At 40.3% G+C, this 19,947-nt stretch overlaps 2 protein-coding genes across 2 annotated transcripts in view; both read right to left on the bottom strand.

Moving 5' to 3' along the window:
* Positions 1–12,869, bottom strand: part of LOC308307500 (uncharacterized protein) — a gene marked incomplete at both ends in the record, with an annotated part of 34,127 nt that extends 21,258 nt beyond the window's left edge. Inside the window, 3 exons of the mRNA XM_080752766.1 lie at positions 11,049–11,162; positions 11,780–11,893; positions 12,814–12,869. Of these exons, the coding sequence (XP_080608892.1) occupies positions 11,049–11,162; positions 11,780–11,893; positions 12,814–12,869 (284 nt within the window). The remainder of the gene's footprint in view (positions 1–11,048; positions 11,163–11,779; positions 11,894–12,813) is intronic.
* LOC308297136 (protein NLRC3-like) lies at positions 653–10,663 on the bottom strand (the record flags this gene model as incomplete). The annotated part of the gene is made up of 7 exons (XM_080740555.1): positions 653–1,194; positions 2,331–2,380; positions 3,527–3,676; positions 6,135–6,308; positions 7,010–8,783; positions 9,407–9,600; positions 10,653–10,663. The coding sequence occupies 7 exons, from the start codon at positions 10,661–10,663 to the stop codon at positions 653–655; spliced, it is 2,895 nt and encodes a 964-aa protein (XP_080596681.1).
* Positions 12,870–19,947: the final 7,078 nt, after the last annotated feature.

Raw genomic sequence — 19,947 nt, forward strand, 5'->3', positions numbered from 1 at the left:
TTTTAGTTTTAGTCTAGTTAATTTATTTTGGTGGGCCGTGATGGCAATCATGGCATGCCTGATTTTATACTTGGTTGCGTGCTGAAAATAGCAGATCTACAGGCTCACAACCTGTCGCACTGCGTCGCGTTGTGAGCTTGTAGATCAGCTATTTTCAGAGAGCAACACCCGAGCACAACCAAAAATAAAATGACTTGTCTTTTAGAGCTACTGGATCTGAAAAAAAAAAGAAAAAAAAAACACCCTGTAGGCCTGACCTAAGTTTTCTGAAAAACAATATTATTCAAAAATGTGCCTACAAAACTACAAAAACAAATATGTTGTTACATCCTGTACATGTACTGTAATACACTAAACTGTGTTCCCTGAATGGGTTAAGTACATTTTTTTTGCCAATAATGCACTTTTACTGGAGCAAATTTAGATTCCAGAATTTTACTTGTATCAGAGTATTTCTGTTGCAGTATTGACTGTACTGTGGACATATAGAATATACATACACTATATACATAAATATACATACACTATATACATAAATATATACATAAACTATGCTGCTGTCTGCTGGAAACCTTGGATGTCCAAAATGCTAATTGTGTTCAAACACACATCCATAACAACCATATTGGTTGATGTCAACTCATCAGAGACATTATCTGTCCTCACAAAGACACACTGAGGAGGAGGAGTCATGAAGCCTAAACCCAGGGTAGAGTGGTTCAGTGAATGTAGACTGGAAGGTGTAAAGGTGTTTCAGTGAGTCAGAGGACACCTTATAGAAGGACAGAGTACCAGCAGCATGGTCTACATACACTGCTACTCTGTCGGAGTCAGAGGAATCAACAGGGAGGGAAGTGGTCCTACTATTGTGATAGACCCTGTAAAGGGCTAACCCACAGTACAGACTCCAGGACAGATCGTTGTTCCCAAGTCCATTAGGACCCTCTCCTCTCCTGCTGATTCCTCTGTAAGCCACTCCTATCCTAACATGTCCACTCGTCTCTACCTCCCAGTAACAGCGTCCAGTCAGACCCTCTGTACACAGAACCTGATAACACTTATCATCAAATCTGTCCGGATGATCAGGGTATGACTGAAGCTCCTCCCCCTTTGGCCGAGTCACCTTCCTGTTGCTCTCAGACAGACAGAGTGTTCTGCTCGCTGTGTTTGGATCCAGTGTGAGACGATGGAAGTCTGATGAGAGAACAAGACAGGAAACATTACAAATATTTAATATTTAAAAAGTATTAAAATATTCACAGAGAGAGAGAGAGAGAGAGAGAGAGAGAGAGAGAGAGAGAGAGAGAGAGAGAGATTGGTTTACAGTAACTGAGTACACAATAAGTTAATGTTGTGTAGTTAAGGTACTAATACCTGAGTATTTGTATTACTGGATACTTGTGACTTTCACTACATTTCAAAGACACATGTTGTACTTTTAACTCCACTACATGTGTTGGAAGAGAAAACATTTATTTATTATGAATTATTATGCCCTATGTTTTTTTTTAGAAAAAAATGCTTGTAGATCGGCTATTTTTATTATGATTGATAGGCTATTAGTGTTGATTTTGTCAACTTAAACTATGACAAATGTATGTCACTGTGGAAAACTAAATAAAAACTAAACACACATTTAAGACAATATGACAAAAACTAAGACTAAATTTACTGACAATGTTGTAAAAATAAATAAAAGTAGACTAAAATGTAAGGGAGGGACTAGTGGAGACGAGATCCAGTAGAACTAAAAGACAAGCAATTTTATGTTTGGTTCAGCTCGGGTATTGCGCTCTGAAAATAGCAGATCTACCAGTAAGACTCCCTAATCGGGAGATAAGCGACCGTCAGGTCACATGTATACACCAGGGGCCGTGGAGTGGAGGAGTAATTGTAGATCGGCTACCTTAGACTATTTTCCCATATTTATTTCCAGCAGCGTGGGGGTCCGCCGGGGGGCCCTACGGTGGCTGGGCCCCCAGGGACCCCCTAGGTGCCGGCCCCCGTCTCTCTTCAAAATAAGAGACACTTGTAATGATTAGTCAACATTACTTCTATTTTTAGGTCTACTTACAGGATGTACGTGTTAAGGTGCAGTATGTAACACCAGAGCAAGTGTCTGACGTTAAATAAATAATTAAAAAAAGCTACCGGCCAAGAGCAGAGAAACCTCCTGCATTCACTGGAAGCTCTACTGAAGAGCTTTCAGGACAGCATCCAGGGAGGGAGGGGCCAACAGAGGATAACACACTGTATACAAATACAGACAGACAGACAGACAGACAGACAGACAGACAGACAGACAGACAGACAGACAGACAGATACTCACATCTTGTAAGGAGTTCAGGATTAGTCCAAGCTTCTCCTCCATGTTTCACTCTGTAGGAAGTAGAACAACAATGCATCAATGTCTGACTGTCTAACACAACGTCTCCACTACCTGACACTACAGTGTTTCTGCTACTAGTGAAATTACGGGGATTTGCTAAAATTGTGGGAACTTGCAAAAGAAAAAAATATGTGTTTTGATTTAAAAAAAGGTGATTGAAAAGGTGACTCCCCCTTTTCTTACTAGGCTACTGTAGTATAACTTTATGAACAAAGTACTCTGTTACAAGTAGCAGTCCAGAATTACAAATTTACTTGAGTAAAAGTACAAATGTATTGGCATCAAAATCTACTTAAAATACTAAAAGTAAAAGTCCAAAATGTTTGAAAATAGCAGATCTACAAGCTCACAACGTGTCACGATGTGACGCGTTGTGAGCTTGTAGATTGGCTAATATACCTCAAAATTGTACTTAAAGAAAGGAGTAGTTCACCACTTTTCAACCTGTCTTCATATAATAGGTCCTCACTAATGTTGATGATAAAATATCACAATTTTTTTCTACTCAGTCCAAGTCTCCTAGGAGAGCTGTGGGAAGTTCAGAATCCATCGTCTTGTGACATCATCATTTAAAAAAAAAAAAATTGTAATCAATATTTTTGAAAAAAAAGAAAGATTTTTATTATCGCGAGAACAATGGCTTCCACTTTAAAATTGCAACTTTTCAGGAATAGAAAGCCTGCAGTTTCTATAAGCTGGATTGGCAATCGATGATGTCACAAGACTATGGGTTTCTGACCTGCCCACAGCCCTCCTCTGAAAAAAAAAAAAAAGAAAACAAAAGAAAAAAGCTATTTTTGAGTGAGGACCAATTATATGAACATAGGTTGAAAAGTGGTGGAGTGCCCCTTTAAGTACAGTACTTAAGTAAAAGTACTTAGTTACTTTACACCACTGTAAAATGCAGGGTTAATGAAATCATGCAAACCCAGCTTATTTTGTGTAGTTTTCCTGAATATTTTACTGCAACAGATTATACACATAAACATGAATCTTCAGCAGGTGTATGACTGTATAAATGGGGTGGGAGGAGGGGATTGTGGGGGCAGACTAGCACAATAGACGTTATGCCATTGGAACATGAAACAAGGGAATCACTGCACTAACCAACATGGACACAGTCCAAGTCTACTCACTGCAGAGACTCCAGTCCAGAGAACTTCTTCAGTCCAGACACCGGCAACACGTTGAAGTTCAAGTCTAATTCTCTCAAATGAGAAGGATTAGATCTGAGAGCTGAGGCCAGAACTTCACAGCTTCTCTCTGACAACCAGCAGTTCATCAGTCTAAATGACAAATAAAACACACAATGTTTGATTGTCTGCTATAAAATACATTATTCTGAGAACCTGCTTACAACCACCTATTAAAGGACCTGGTCTGGATGGACTGTCTGGGTTTTAGAGTAGAAAACCAGACAGAGTAACATGAACTAAATAATCTTTACTTAATCTCCCAACAGACAGGAAACAGCAACAGGTTGAAAACAGATGATCCAGCAAAGTGACTGAAAACAGAGTTTATAAAATGGTTAGTTCCAATACTTGATTCTGATTGGCTGGTTTCTGATTAAACCAGTGTCTAAATGACACAATAATCCACACCTTGAATCAGTTTATATCAAACCCAGGTGCGTTATTTCTTTCCACAGTGTTGTGAAGCTGAACTAGAGAAGGGAGCGCTTGATTTTCTCTTAAATCCTGCCGTGCGGGGCTTCTAAGCACCACCCACTAGAGTTCTCAAATTCTGCCCGAACCCAACCATAGCCGAACCCGACCGACATTTAGGGTAGGGTAGGGCCTAAAATGTATGCTAATTAGTTGGGCCGGTAGGGCCTCAGGCTCAATGAAAAAAGAAAATGAATTTTTTTTATTGCTAAATTCTTTCCAAACCCGACCATACCCGAACCCGACCGACATATAGGCTAGGGTAGGGCCTAAAATGTATGCTAATTAGTCGGGCCGGGTAGGGCCTCGGGCTCAATGAAAAAATAAAATATTAGTTTTTATTATTTTATTACTATTACTATATGATAGACCCGACCATGACACTGGGGCAGTCATTTCTGAAGCCACTACTTTAGACCAGGGCTGAAATTATTATTATTATTATTTTGTTCCTAAAATTTGATAAAGCCACAAAAGCATGTCATAAATATCGGGCTACATTTCACTTAAACGCCAGAGCTTAACTCTGCATGTAAATAAGACTTTTTTTAATTAATGTGAGAGATCGGGACATAATTCTGTTGGTCCTCCCAAATTTAGAACTTGAATATCTCAAAAGTAGTATTTCAGCATGGCATCATTCTATAAGCCATAATCAAAACTGTTGGGTCAATCTCCACAACCAATATATCATTTTGTAGCTATGATTCCCAGCTTTCAAATGAAATGAAAAAATGAAAATGAAAAAAGAATTCAATGACTAGCCGTCAGCCGCGCTGGGACACATATACCCGACTCGACCCAAGGTTTTCGGGCCGGGTAGGGCCTAAAATGTATGCCAACAAGTAGGGCCGGGTAGGGCCTCGGGCCTGCCCAGTTAGGGCCCAGTTAGGGCCGGGCCTTAATTTTCAGGCCCGTTGAGAACTCTACCGCCCACACACATAGGACGGTAACTGAGTGACTCTGGATGGGGCTTGTAAAAACACCAAGCGCCCCCCATATACCCCATTCTGATTGCAACAGGTGTTTCTGCAGCCTGGCCAGGAACTACTTTCTTGTAGCTGGGAACTACTTTCTTGTAGCTGGGAACTACTTTCTTGTAGCTGGGAACTACTTTCTTGTAGCTGGGAACTACTTTCTTGCAGACCTTGTAGTGAATTATTAGTGAAATAGAACAGTTTTAATTGGTACATGCCTATGATTTTTCATGTTGCCATATAGCAACCGTTTTAGAAAAGCAAGAAGCCACGCGAGGCATGTGGTTACCTGTATTTTATAACGGCTGAGAGGGTTGGAGACACTCGGCTTGGCTTCGTGTCTCACCACGCCTTTCAGACGTTATAAAATACTGGGTAACCACATGCCTCTTGTGGCTTATTGCTTCATTATACACATAAGACCTAACAGGTCAAAGGTCAATTGATGGACAGTTTAAGACAAGTGAAGCTGATAACTGCTGATGTCACAGACACAGGAAGGCCAGTGGTGGAATGGAACTAAGTACATTTACTCAACTTCTGTACTTAAGTACACGTTTAGTTTACTTTACTTGATTATGTCAACTTTGTATATTTTATACTTCTATTCATTATTTAGTAACTTTAGTAACCATTTACTTTGCAGATTTAGATTATTGCAATATACATAAACCACCTATTTTATCACCTATTATACACTTTTTTACTTTTATGAAAACATAAAATAAGGGCATTCTGCATATTGAGTGATTGTTAATAAAGTTTATTTATTACTTTTTCTAGTAACAGAGCTGCATTGTGGTATTTCTACTTTTACATCAGTAAAGTGGATTTTTCTTTTCTTACCCTGATACTGACAGACAGTCTTTGAGTGGTTTGAGTGAATTTAGTGAACATGTACACACTGTAGTTACTGTACCTCCTCATTATCCCAGTCAATGTGTGTTACTATATTATCATACACACTGCAGTTACTGTACCTCCTCATTATCCCAGTCAATGTGTGTTAATATGATATCAACATTATTCATGCCACAGTATTCATATTATAATCACATGATAAATGACTGATGGAAATAATGATTGTAAATTAATCTCACCGTAGAGTCTCCAGTCTACAATGAGGACTTTTCAGTGCAGCACAGAGTAGATCCAGGTGGTCCAGTCTGTTGGAACTTAAGTCCAGGTGTCTCAGATGGGATGGATTAGAACTGAGAGCTGAAGACACAACTTCCATGTGTTCCTGATAGAGGGCAGCACCAAAGCCAACAAGTCTGTAATTAGAGGTGGTCAATCAGACCACACACACACACACACACACACACACACACACACACACACACACACACACACACACACACACACACACACACACACACACACACACACACACACACACACACACACGCCAAGTCCATTTATTTATAAAGCAGATTTAAAAACAATCAGGTTGACCAAAGTGCTGTACATCATGAGAACGCATTAAAAACAAATACAATACAAAGCAAAAACAATAGAAACATTTGTAAACATTTAAAACCTTGTAAGAACAGCTATAAAAACAAAACATTTAAGATTTAAACAATGACAGATAAAAGGCACAGGGAGGGAGGGGTCTAGGGCTCAAATGCTAGGGTGAAGAGGTGTGTTTTAAGTCTGATGGAAGGCTGTTCCAGAGAGCTGGGCCAGCCACAGAAAAAGCTCTGTCACCCTTTTGCCTTAGATTGGCCGTTGTAACTTTGAGGGTGTGTGTATGTATGTGTGTGTGTGTGTGTGTGTGTGTGTGTGTGTGTGTGTGTGTGCGTGCGTGCGTGCGTGCGTGCGTGCGTGCGTGCGTGCGTGCGTGCGTGCGTGCGTGTGTGAGTGTGTGTGCGTATCACTGTTGATTTAACTATCATGTTTAGTTATAGTGTAGTGGTGTGAAGGTACAGTACATTGTTTCTGTTCTAAGTTTTCTATTCACATGACTACTAACCGAGCCTTTCTGCTGTTCCTCACAGCTGGGATGAGTCTGCGTCGGCCCTCCCAGTCTGTGTTGTATTTGTCCAGGTCCAACTCCTCCAGAACATCCTCTGACATCTGCAGCATGTGGGCCAGAGCTGAACACTGGGTTGGAGACAGTTCTGTCTTTGATCTGTCCCCTGACTTCAGGTACTGTTGGATCTCCTGATGCACTGAGTGGTCGTTCATCTCCATCAAACAGTGAAAGATGTTGATACATCTGTCAGGAGAGGCACCGTGTTTATTCATCTTCTTCAGGTTGTTGATGGCTTTCTGGATGCTCTCTGGACTGTACTGTGTCTGAACCAGTAGGCCTCCTAACAGACTCTGGTTGGACGGCAGGGAGAGACCATGAAGGAAGCGGAGAAACAGGTCCAGGTGACCATTCTTACTCGTTATGGCTTTACTGTTGGCTGCGTCCAGGAAGTTCTCCAAGGAGTCACTGGGGTAATCACGTCCCCTTGTGTCATGTCCCAGGAATGTCTTCAGTACCTTCATGTTCTTCTTCATGTTCTTCTGTGTGAAACAGTGGAACAGGTAGACTGCAGCCAGAAACTCCTGGATGATCAGATGAACAAAGCAGTAGACTGCTCTCTGGAAGAGCACGCCCTCTCTTTTGAAGATCTCTGTGCACACTCCTGAGTACAGCGAGGCGTCTTTCACATCCAGACCACACTCTTCCAGGTCTTCTTGGTAGAACATGATGCTGCCTTTCTCCAGATGTTCAAACGCCAGCCTGCCCAGCTTCAGAAGAACCTCCCTGTCCTTCTCCATGATCTGATGTTGATTCTCTCTCTCTTTTTTGTTTCTTTTCTTGTTTCTTTTTTCCCCCTGATGAGGCTCATCATACTTCAGCTCCTTCCTCTTTGTCTGGACCAACAGGAAGTGGCAGCACATGGCAGTCAGGGTCGTGGGCAGCTGTCCTGTCTCGTCTGTCTTCACCATGTCCTCCAGAACGGTAGCGCTGATCCAACAGAAGACTGGGATGTGACACATGATGTGGAGGCTCTTTGACGTCTTCATGTGTGAGATGATTCTGCTGGCCAGCTTCTCATCACTGAATCTCTTCCTGAAGTACTCCTCCTTCTGGGGGTCGGTGAACCCTCGTACTTCTGTCACCAGGTCAACATATGCAGGAGGGATCTGATTGGCTGCTGCAGGTCTGGTGGTTATCCAGATGAGAGCCAATGGGAGCAGATTCCCCTCGATGAGGTTTGTCAACAGCCCGTCCACTGATGATGTCACTGTGACATCAGAGATGATGTCATTGTTGAAGTTGAAGGACAACCTGCTTTCATCCAAACCATCAAAGATGAAGCCAACCTTCCAGACAGCGAGGTGCTCTGCTGTGACCTTCTTTAACGTTGGATGGAAAACATGGATCAGTGAGAGAAGACTGTGCTGCTCATCTCTGACCAAGTTCAGCTCCCGGAATGAGAAGGGAACCAGGAGAATGACATCTTGATTTTCCAAACCCTTTGCCCAGTCCAGAGCGACCTTACGCACAGAGAAGGTTTTTCCAATGCCAGCGACTCCCTTGGTCAGAACTCTTCTGATTGGTGTCTCTCTGCCAAGGAGGAGGGGCTTAAAGATGTCACAGCAGTTGATTGGTTGGTCATGGAGGGTGTTCTTCTTGGAGAGTGTCTCAAGCTGGTAGACCTCATGTTGGTTATTAACCCCTTCACTCTCTCCCACTGTGATGTAGAGCGCTGTGAAGATGCTGCTGAGGGAGGGCACTTCAGTGACGTCTGTCACACGATCCAGACTGTTCAAAGTGATCTTATAAACCTTTAAAACCTCCTGCACACTGACACCTGCTATGAGAAGACAATGAAGACATTTTAAACATTCAGCTGTGTACTCACATTAGTGTTACAAAAAAAAACTGTGCGGAAAATAATGTGTGATTTTTGTCAACATTAGCTGCACAAATAGACAACGTCGAGGTCGTGCCATGTCTTAGCCATCTGGCCAGTGATGTATATCCGACCAGTTACCCATATATGGAGACCCCTGGTACCCATATATGGAGTGTAGTATGTGCCGATGTGGCCTCCATATATGGGCATGCCCATATGAAGTGTATGGGCATAAAAGGGATTCTGTTAGAGTGGTTCCCCTGACATCACAGTGATGTCAGAGCGGCAAACCCATAGACCTTAAAAGAGTGTACACGTCCAGACGGACAAAGTCAGCATGTGCCGTTTCACATACTAAACTGCAACCTTCTGTCTCAATTAAGGTAATTAACATTGTAATCTCAAACGGACCACAGCGTGCATGATGGACACGCCCACGTTAAAAGGTAAGAACATTTTGTGTCCAGTCTTACTGTGTCCACTGCTGGTGTGACTGGGTGTCTTCAGTCTACGTCTGGTCCTGAAGATCTTTCCACACTGGGGACAGTCATGGTGTCCTGTTGGAGCAGACTGCTCCCAGTATGAGGTGATGCACTGTTTGCAGAACCAGTGTCCACAGCTGCTAGAGACTGGATCTGTCAGAACCTCCTCACACACTGAACACCTGGACGCCTGCTCTGTCACAACACACACCCTCTTCCTCTTCCTGTGGAGGAGAAGAATTATTTATTATGAGGATAGAAGGATATTTATTTATATTATTTATTATCGCTATATTCCTGGCTATTGGGTATTATGGGTATTTCCTTTTTTTTTTTTTTACTTACATTTTTATTCCATGATTTTTTTTTGTAACCCATTTTCACCCAGTGCCAATCACCCAATTGCCTATATACGCCTGGGGAGACAACAGACTGACCTCATGCTTCCTTCTATGCATGAGGAGTCCAAGTTGCTTCTTTTCACCTGACAATGGGGATTTCCCCGGTTTGGACATAGCGCGTGGAAGGAACACGTTATTCCAACCAGTTCCTTTCCCCTCCATCAGGCGCCCCGGCTGGCCAGGGGGAGGCAGTTTAGAGACCAGGATTAATGCATGTTTTTGTGAGGGTATCTATCTACCCTAGGAGACATGGGGAGAACATGCAAACTCCACACAGAAAGGCCCTTTTGCCAACCCCACCTAGGGTGTGGGCGCTGATGACGCGGAGGAGGGAACATGCCCCCAGCACTCACAGCGCCCCCCAGCGGAAAAATACAGGTATTTCTATACTGCTTGGAGTTGTTATAAAAGTGTCCACGATGTCATGCAATTATATAGACCGATTTATTGAGCGACACCCTGTAGAGAGCGTCGCCGCCATTAGCTGTGGTGTAAACAGTAGTGTAAAGTAACTTTTAGCCTATATTTACTTAAGTACTGTACTTTAGTACAAGTTTGAGCACAAGTTTGAGTATTTGTACTTTACTTGAGTATTTCCCATTTTTTATGATTTTACTTCTACTCCACCACTGGCTGTGGTTTACACCACAGTAATGACGACAGCGCCCTCTACAGGGAGCGTAGGGAAAACTGTCTATATTCATGATTCTTATTTGGCCTGTAAATTAAGTTAAGTTATTACACTCCTATAACCTGTCTGTCTATCTGTCTATATGTCTGTATCATTCTGATAACTTGAATATGATCTTTCTCATGTACTTTTGACAGTATGATGAGTAACAACTGAAAAGACACACTATTAATACCATCATAACCTGATAACCATAACTACAACACTAACATTTTAAAGTATACTAAAGTACTGAGCATTTATATACTGTCTACATTGAAAGCAGATACCAGACATTGTTTGTGTCTTTCCAGTTGAAGTTCACAGAGATCAGTGATCTTACTTTGTGTGTGGAGGTCCAGGTTCATTACTGAAGACGGGCCCAAGTCCTTTAGAGCGGTCACTCTTCATAGACACACAGCTGGGTGTTGGAGGCTCTGCTCTGTGGTCAACAGTCATAAATAAACATTATTAAAACGATCACAACCTATTCATAATTTAAAACTAAAGTAATAAGAGCCAGACCATTTATAAACCTGGTGATCTGTGCTCAGTAGAGTTTGATAACAACTAAATCATTCAGTGTGTTTTACATTCTGACCTGTGATCAGTAGAGTGGTGTCCATCTTTGAAGAGAATAGGTCTAATCATGGACCAGTCACTCTTCATGGAGACACAGCTGGGTGTTGGAGACTCTGCTCTGTGCTGATCAACCCTGGTAGAAAGAGAGGATGAACATTGTTTAATGTATTTATATTCAATCATACAATCCATGTGGAATCCACACACACTTCTAGTCAAACATCTCTTCTATGAACTCTCTACTCTGAAGTATAAAACACTTCAACGTCCTCAGAGTGATAGTGGTTCAGAAATGGACGGTACAAACAACCTGCCCAGTGAACCAGTTTCACCATCAGTAGGAAGGTTTGGAGATTTCAAATGTAGTTTTATTTTAAATTCATACAAGAACAGCGGCTTCCATTTAATTCTCATTATTTAACACCTGTGTGAACATTCAGCAAAACTAGCAGATCTACAAGCTCACACCATGCCATGTAAGCTTGTAGATCGTCTATCTTGTATAAAGGAAGTCAGTACTTCAGTAGTATTTTCACTAGATACTTTTACTTCTACTCAAGTCATTATTTTAAAGTAACAATACTTTTCCTTGAGTACAGTCTAGGGCTACGTTATGTCCAAGACAACCTAGGAATCAAAGATCACTACAGCTGACAGTATAAGATACTCTTCTGCTGTCTACATTGTGAGCAGATTCAACACATTGTTTGTGTCTTTCCAGTTGAAGTTCACAGAGATCAGTGATCTTACTGTGTGTGTGGAGGTCCAGGTTCATCACTGAAGACGGGCCCAAGTCCTTTAGAGCGGTCACTCTTCATAGACACACAGCTGGGTGTTGGAGACTCTGCTCTGTGGTCAACACTTCTGGAATCATAAAGATACACCACAATTAGCATATGGATGATTATTTTAGTTTCTTATTTTTTATTATTATGCTACCTTAAAATTAAAACTAATCTTGAACACTGAGTCCATAGTTTTCATGTGCATTTCTTCATCAAATACAAATAAACCATTGAACATTGAAACCTTGCACATTGAGTCTGATGAGTCTTACTATATGTGTCCCAGCATAGCAGAGGGGCAGTCATTTCGGAAAGCACAGCTTTAGACCAGCCCTGAAATTACTTTTTTTTTTCTCTAAAAAATTTGATAAGGTCACAAAAGCATTTCATAAATATCAGGCTACATTTCACTTAAACGCCAGAGCTTAACTCTGCATGTAAATAAGACGTTTCTTTTTTTTTTTTTTTTTTTAATTAATGTGAAGAGAAACCTCACATTTTGCAGGTTACATTTCATCTAAAAGGCTGAATTTCTCAGATATAGTATTTCTGCATGGCATAACTCTATAAGCCATATCTACAAAACTGTTGGGTCAATCTTCACAACCAATATATCATTTTGTAGCTATGATTCATAGCTTTCAAATAAAATGAAAATGAAAAAACATAGACAAGAATTTGTAATCATAAATTGCTTTTGTCTCTCCATTGTATTGAAGGTCTTCAGTGGGTGAAATACCAAACTTTAGGCTTGCTTCACAGATCGGCTGTGTAGCAACCTTTGACAGGTACATTCTATTCTCAACTACTGACGCTAAATCAGAGGTGTAATTTCAGAAAGAATTGGGGAAGGCAAAAAAAAAGCCACTTAAGCCCCACTTCTAAAATAGTGAAAATAGTGGATCTACAAGCTGAGCGTTGAGAGCTTGAGAGCTTGTAGATCAACTATTTCCGCTATTTGTTTGAGAGGTTGAAACTTTAAAAGGGACGTGTCTGTACAGAACAACAGTCCTGGTAACCTCCAACATCATAGCTGTAAGAGCCATTTGAGGCATCTTGTTATTGGTGTTGCCAGTGGCAGAGGAAAACATTTAAGGGGCTGTGGTCGTGTGTAGCGTTTGAACGTTCATTTATTTACTTATTTATTGTATGTCAAAGTATAGGACTTAATAGGCTAATAAATATTATAATTTATGCACACAAGGAAACGTTTGGACTTCAGTTATGAGCACATGTCTGAACTCCCTCAGTAAGCAGCAGCACCCAAGTATAGGACTTGGGCTCTACATTAGCTCACAAACTGACTCGCTTCAAGTTGACTGTTTTATTGGGAAGCAGTCAAACCAGGGCTCGTTTTGGACGCACAGAGATCAGTGATCTTACTGTGTGTGTGGAGGTCCAGGTTCATTACTGAAGTCTGGAGGATGTTGTTTAGACCAGTCACAATATTTATATTCATACAATGATCATTTGAATGAACACATAGACTCCTCTCCTCCCAATTCCCCTGTCCCCGTCTCTTGACCATATGTCCTCCACTTCCAACAAAACGACTGAGCCAAACCTGCTACAGAGCATGCTTTGGAGGCAATGGGCTTTGCTTTGGACTTTCTTAAAAAGCAATAACTAAGATTGCCAAATTATTGTAGTGGAGTAAAAGTACAATATTTGGATCTGAGATGTAGCAGTGGAGTAGAAGTAAAAGTACTGTAAACTGGAAATACGCATTCAGTAGTTAAGTAAATGTACTTAGTTTCTTTACACCACTGCCATTGTGTGTATATGGTACAGGAGGATTGTCTTACTTTAAGCGTGGAGGTCCAGGTTCATCTTTAGACCCACAGCTGGCTGTTGGAGACTCTGCTCTGTGGATGAGATGTTTGTCTCTTCCCTCCTCCTCCTCTCTCTCCACACACTCACTCATCTTTGGTCTTTATTTAACCTGCCAAGGTTAGCAGAACATAGTAAATGATTAATGAATGAATGTACAAAACACACACACACACACACACACACACACACACACACACTGCGACGTGCTGTGAGCTTGGAGGTCGGCTATTTTTGGAGCTCGATACCACACTGAACTAAGCATAATCAAGTGAATACTGGAGATGTGGCGTAACGGCATGGATTTCTACACAGAGAGGGCAATTCTTTCAACATATGATGCATGCATTCAAGTTCAGGAAAACACATTTCTAGAACGGTGTCAGTAATATTTTCAATATCATTCTGTATTATCAATATGCCATTGACATAGGATGATATGTTGAAATATTAACTGTGAGCCTGCAATGAGGCAACAATATCACCATCATAATGATGAGACTACAGTAGATGAACAACAATATCACCATCATAATGCTGAGACTACAGTAGATGAACAACAATATCACCATCATAATGATGAGACTACAGTAGATGAACAACAATATCACCATCATAATGATGAGACTACAGTAGATGAACAACAATATCACCATCATAATGATGAGACTACAGTAGATGAACAACAATATCACCATCATAATGCTGAGACTACAGTAGATGCAGATGCATGCAGTAGCTCTTGTCAACCAACAGGTGTCCTACTGCACCACAGCATTGAAATATCACAATAGAAGAACAGGGAGACCTTGAGTCCTTTGATTATCATGTGGTGTAAAGTAACTAAGTACATCTAAGTACATATACATAAGTACTGTACTTAAGTACAATTTTGAGGTATTTGTACTTTACTTGAGTAATTCCAATTTCCAACACTTTTACTTCTACTCCACTACATCTCGGATCCAAATATTGTAGGCCTACTTTTACTCCACTACATTTAAGTACCAGATACTTTGCAAATATAAATAAATACATGAAACACTTTGGCCTTATTTTATACGAATAGGACTGATCGTGGATAGCTACTGGGACTTAAGTGGGGACTTGATCAACCCCGGCTGGGTCACCTGGGCGAGGGTGTATGATGTTGCGAGACCCGAAACACCCGTCGACCCCAGGCTACATCCCAGTTGCATCCTTGTGATGTTTCTTTTCATCATATACCATGGCTATTTGAAAATAGACGATCTACAAGCTCACAATGTGTCGCATCACGACGCATTGTGAGCTAGCTTGTAGATCTGCTATTTTCAAACATTTTGTATTTTTAATTTTGGTACTTTGAGTACATTTTGATGCCAATACTTTTGTACTTAATTACTCAAGTAGATTTTGAATTCTGGACTTTCTATATTGCAGTATTAATACTTTTATATAAAGGACAACTTTGTTTTTAGCCACTTGTACGCATGCTCCCAACCACTGAAATAAGAATCCCTAAAACAATAGAAAGAAGTAAATGAAATAATTTTAACACTCATCTTTTATATTCTTTAATTACAATCTAAAATATGAACCCTTGTTGTAAAAAACTAAAGTTGTCCTTTAAGTAAAACATGTGAGTAGGCTGCTTTTTCCACCACTGCATGTTAATAATACTATTGATTAATTAACATACTTTACCCTGGTTAAAATAATATTTCATCCTCTAAACCAAGTCATGGACTGCTGGCAGCTTTGAGATGTCAGCTAGTTCAGTAGTTCCTTTGTATTAAAATATTTAAAATATATTGTAGAACTGTTAATTGTAAAATAGCTTACTACATTCACAAACGTTAAATACTGAGAAGGAAACCAAACCACTTCCTTAAAACAACTTGTGTTTCACACAGGCAGCTTCCTCTCAACCACATGGTTTATATTCAAGAGAAGCAGGGAGCAAGCAGCAGCTGCTCTCTGCATGTTGCACATCTGGTCTGCAACGGAAACACTGTGTGTGTGTGTGTGTGTGTGTGTGTGTGTGTGTGTGTGTGTGTGTGTGTGTGTGTGTGTGTGTGTGTGTGTGTGTGTGTGTGATTATACCAAATACAAGCGTTACTTATATAGGGTTAAATAATCAACATAATTATAATGTTCTGCTCTGTCTAAATGGGAGAACAGGGTAAGATGAACCACTTTTTGCTTATGTTGACCTGGTGAGATGGTAGTAAATTCAAAACATCTAGGATGTCTGCTATCATTTGAAATGTTAAGTAAGTGTCTATGACAAAGGACCATAAAAATATGACCTATTAAAAAAAAAGTGGTCATGTGGTTCAACTTACCCAGTAAGTTGATCCAAGTAAAGGGGTAAGTTGACCCACGTGATATTCTTATCTTTTAACAGTTTAAACTTGAACAAAGAATGTATGTACTTATCAGAAATAGTTTAATAACACATTTCCCTTTTGCAAATAATCGTATTTCCTTTCTTACGGTTATTTAAACTGTAAGAAAAAATATTACAACCAATTAAATAACGTTTGTTATTCAGAACCTTTTAATATTTGCAATTATTAATATAATATTAAAAACTTCTCTTAAATTAGTGTATTCATCAAAATGAAAGATGATTCAGCATCATTTTAGTAGCAAATACCTAATAAAACAATATATGAATGGTGATTCACATTCAATTTACCCAAAGGCATGTGGTTCATCTTGCCCCAGAGCCACCATTTTGACAAAACCTGGCTAGCTTGATGCTTAAGGCTCATCTTTAGCTAAATGATTCACATAGTTTTATACATTGGGATATCACCAACATACATGCTATATAAGTTTAGACCTGGGTACATTTGCTTTAACATAAAAATCATTATAAAAGTAAAAAATTGACTTTGACCAGCAAAAACACTTTTTGGGGTAGAAATATGCTTTCCACTTTGCCCAGGTGTCTGTAAACTCCACAGCCAGGTGGAAATGATGTTTGTGTTCTTATTTTAAGGTCAAATGACAACTCATGTGTATAGTTTTAAAGATAAAGGGGGTGGTTCATCTTACCCAGTGGTTCATCTTACCCAGTGGTTCATCTTACCCTGTTATCCCCTAAGTATTTTGCTGTAAGGTAAGGTAAGGTAAACTTTATTTGTCCACAAGGGAAATTTGTCTTGGGCTTTCACCCTGCTGCAGCCACACACAAAACATCAGTAACAAAATACATGGTAGAAATACATGACACAGGGGGGACACAACATCACACAAGTGCACAGTGATTAATCAATACTCTCAGTCAGTGCTGTTTCAGAGCCTCGTTCAACAATCCAATGGACACAGGTACAAATGCTTTTTTAAACCTAATGTACTTCCACGTCGGTTCACTATACCTTCTTCCAGAAGGAAGAAGTACAAACTTCCCATGTAACACTTGGGTAGCATCACCAATTATTTTCTGAGCCTGCCTTAGTGCCGCCTGCTCGTAAATAGACTGCAGAGAGGGGAGTTGTCTTACTCCTATAATCTTCCCTGCAGTCTGAACCAATCTCAGCAATTTGGACCTCAGTTGCACTGAGAGATTACCGAACCAAACTGTGATGCCAAATCTAACCAGGCTCTCCAAAACTGCCCGATAAAACACCAACATAAACTTTTGGTCTACACCGTGAACCCTCAGACGGCGGAGGAAGTGTAGTCTTTGCTGTAGTTTACTACAGAGACTGTCCACGTGTGTATTCCAAGTTAGTGAATGGTCAATGGAAATGCCCAAGTATTTATATGAAGAAACCTGTGAGATGGCTGAGTCATGAATGACCACAGGCCTGTGGTCACCAACGCTCATAGGGTCAAATACCATCTCCTGTGTCTTCCTAACATTGAGAACAAGGTAGTTGTCATCACACCAACTGACAAACCTCTGTACCTCTAGAAAATACTCAGCTAGATCCTTATCCTTATCCAGTAGTGCTAAGATGGCAGTATCATCTGAGAATTTAATAATGTAATTATTCGGGTTATCACTTCTACACTCATTTGTGTACAAAGTAAAAAGGACAGGTGAGCTAACGCAGCCCTGAGGTGCTCCAGTACTTATGGTCCTGGGCTCTGACAAAATACCATTCACACTGACCCTTTGTGTGCGTTCAGTTAAAAAGGAATAATACCACCTGATAATAAGGGGATGGACATTAAGGTGGTGCTGGTGACATCAATCCTAAAATTCATAACCAGATTAACCACAGAGAACAAGTACAGACAGGCAGACTAGACAACAGGGAGTGGTAGCTTTAGTAGAAACCAGAAGCATAAAGTAGCCTATAAACTGTTCCTGTGAGAACCAAGTGGTTCTAGTAGTGAATATTAAAACAACAACACTTACTTTACGTAAAGTTGGTTAAGTTTGGTCCATTCTGTTTTGTTTTGTCATCCGCACAGACTGTCAAGTTCACAGTTGTTGTCGTGTCTCAAAATGGTTCCCGAGCTGCGCACTTTCATTTCCTTTATACTGTGACTTTGACCCGCCTCTACAGCTCTAGGGCTACAGTCAGTTAGATGATATCATGTCATCTATTCTACACAGAGGAACCAACACATAACAGTCAGGGAACGAGTTGGGCAAGTCCCACCATGTCTCATTCCAACTCCAAGTTATTATGTTATGAGTAGCCTATGCTATGACTGTAGTCAGTGTTTAAACACACAATAGAAGATCATTCAGCTGACTGACGTGAGGACAGGGTTCACCCAGCATGAAAACATGCTCAAATACAACGCCATGCATTTGTTGTCTTTTGTACTGTAGGCACACTATTAGCACAGTGGTTCTCAACATTTTCAGACCGCGACCCCCCAAATAATCAATTTTAACCGGGGACCCCCCACCCTGAACCATTACATTTTGTATAACACGGTTCTATTGGGACAATAGCAGATCTACATGCTCACAACGCCTCGCAACGAGGCGTTGTGAGCATGTAGATCTGCTATTTTAAAAATGTCTGCATCTAATATTTGACAATTTGGCCAATGTTTAATTTGTCATTTTAGAAGTATTAAAACGTCCTTAAAGTGTCACTTTAGAAGTGTGCAGATACCCTCTCCTTATGTTGGTTTGTTTACTGTTGAGAGAGAAAACAATGTTTCACATTAAGTTAATCATCTGGGGACCCCCCTAAAATAATTTGGGCCCCCGAACCACAGGTTGAGAACCGTTGCACTAGCACACAATAGACAGACAGACAGGCAGTCAGACAGACAGACAGACACACACACACACACACACACACACACACACACACACTCCTACTCTCAATTCTGCTGTCAGACTGACTGTCCATGTTTGCATATTATCTCTTTGTCATTTAAGTATTATAGTGACTGTGACAGTGGTGTTACCTGGCTGTCAAACGGTGACCATTAGTCCTATACACTGCTATCCTATATGAACTCCGTTAACCACATCAATAGTTTTAGGCGAATCTGCCCGACACCAATAAAATAAACAGAAGAAGCTGATGTTTACAGTGGAAAGGGGAGGTGAGGATGGGCTTAGATAGATGTCGTTCATATCAGTCTATATTCTTAATCTTATTTACGGCATATCTTTCTCACTGACTGCTTCTGCTGCTGTTGTTGTTGTTGTTGTTAATGACACACAGGTTTTGAAGCTGCTTTCAAAACGGTCGTGAAGTTCTATTAACAACTGGGCCATACTTTATTATTAGGCTAGAATCTGATATCGTTCCTGGCCAAGGTGTAGCCTAAACGTCTATCTCTGACAGTCTCTGTCACTATACTCATCCAACACTATAACTGACATCCCAAGAAGCCTGGGTTTCCGAGGCTATTCCAAAGTGTAATTCCCCTCCTCCAACACAACATGACTGTAGCCTCAGTAGAACTAAACCAAAACATAAAGTGCAGTCAGTGATTATAAACTAAAACATAAAGTACAGTCAGTGATTATAAACTAAAACATAAAGTACAGTCAGTGATTATAAACTAAAACATTAAGTGCAGTCAGTGATTATAAACTAAAACATAAAGTACAGTCAGTGATTATAAACTAAAACATAAAGTGCAGTCAGTGATTATAAACTAAAACATAAAGTACAGTCAGTGATTATAAACTAAAACATAAAGTGCAGTCAGTGATTATAAACTAAAACATAAAGTGCAGTCAGTGATTATAAACTAAAACATAAAGTACAGTCAGTGATTATAAACTAAAACATAAAGTACAGTCAGTGATTATAAACTAAAACATTAAGTACAGTCAGTGATTATAAACTAAAACATAAAGTACAGTCAGTGATTATAAACTAA

This window comes from Nannobrachium achirus, assembly GCF_963921795.1.
Source record: "Nannobrachium achirus genome assembly, chromosome: 1".
NCBI classification, from domain to species: Eukaryota; Metazoa; Chordata; class Actinopteri; order Myctophiformes; family Myctophidae; genus Nannobrachium; species Nannobrachium achirus.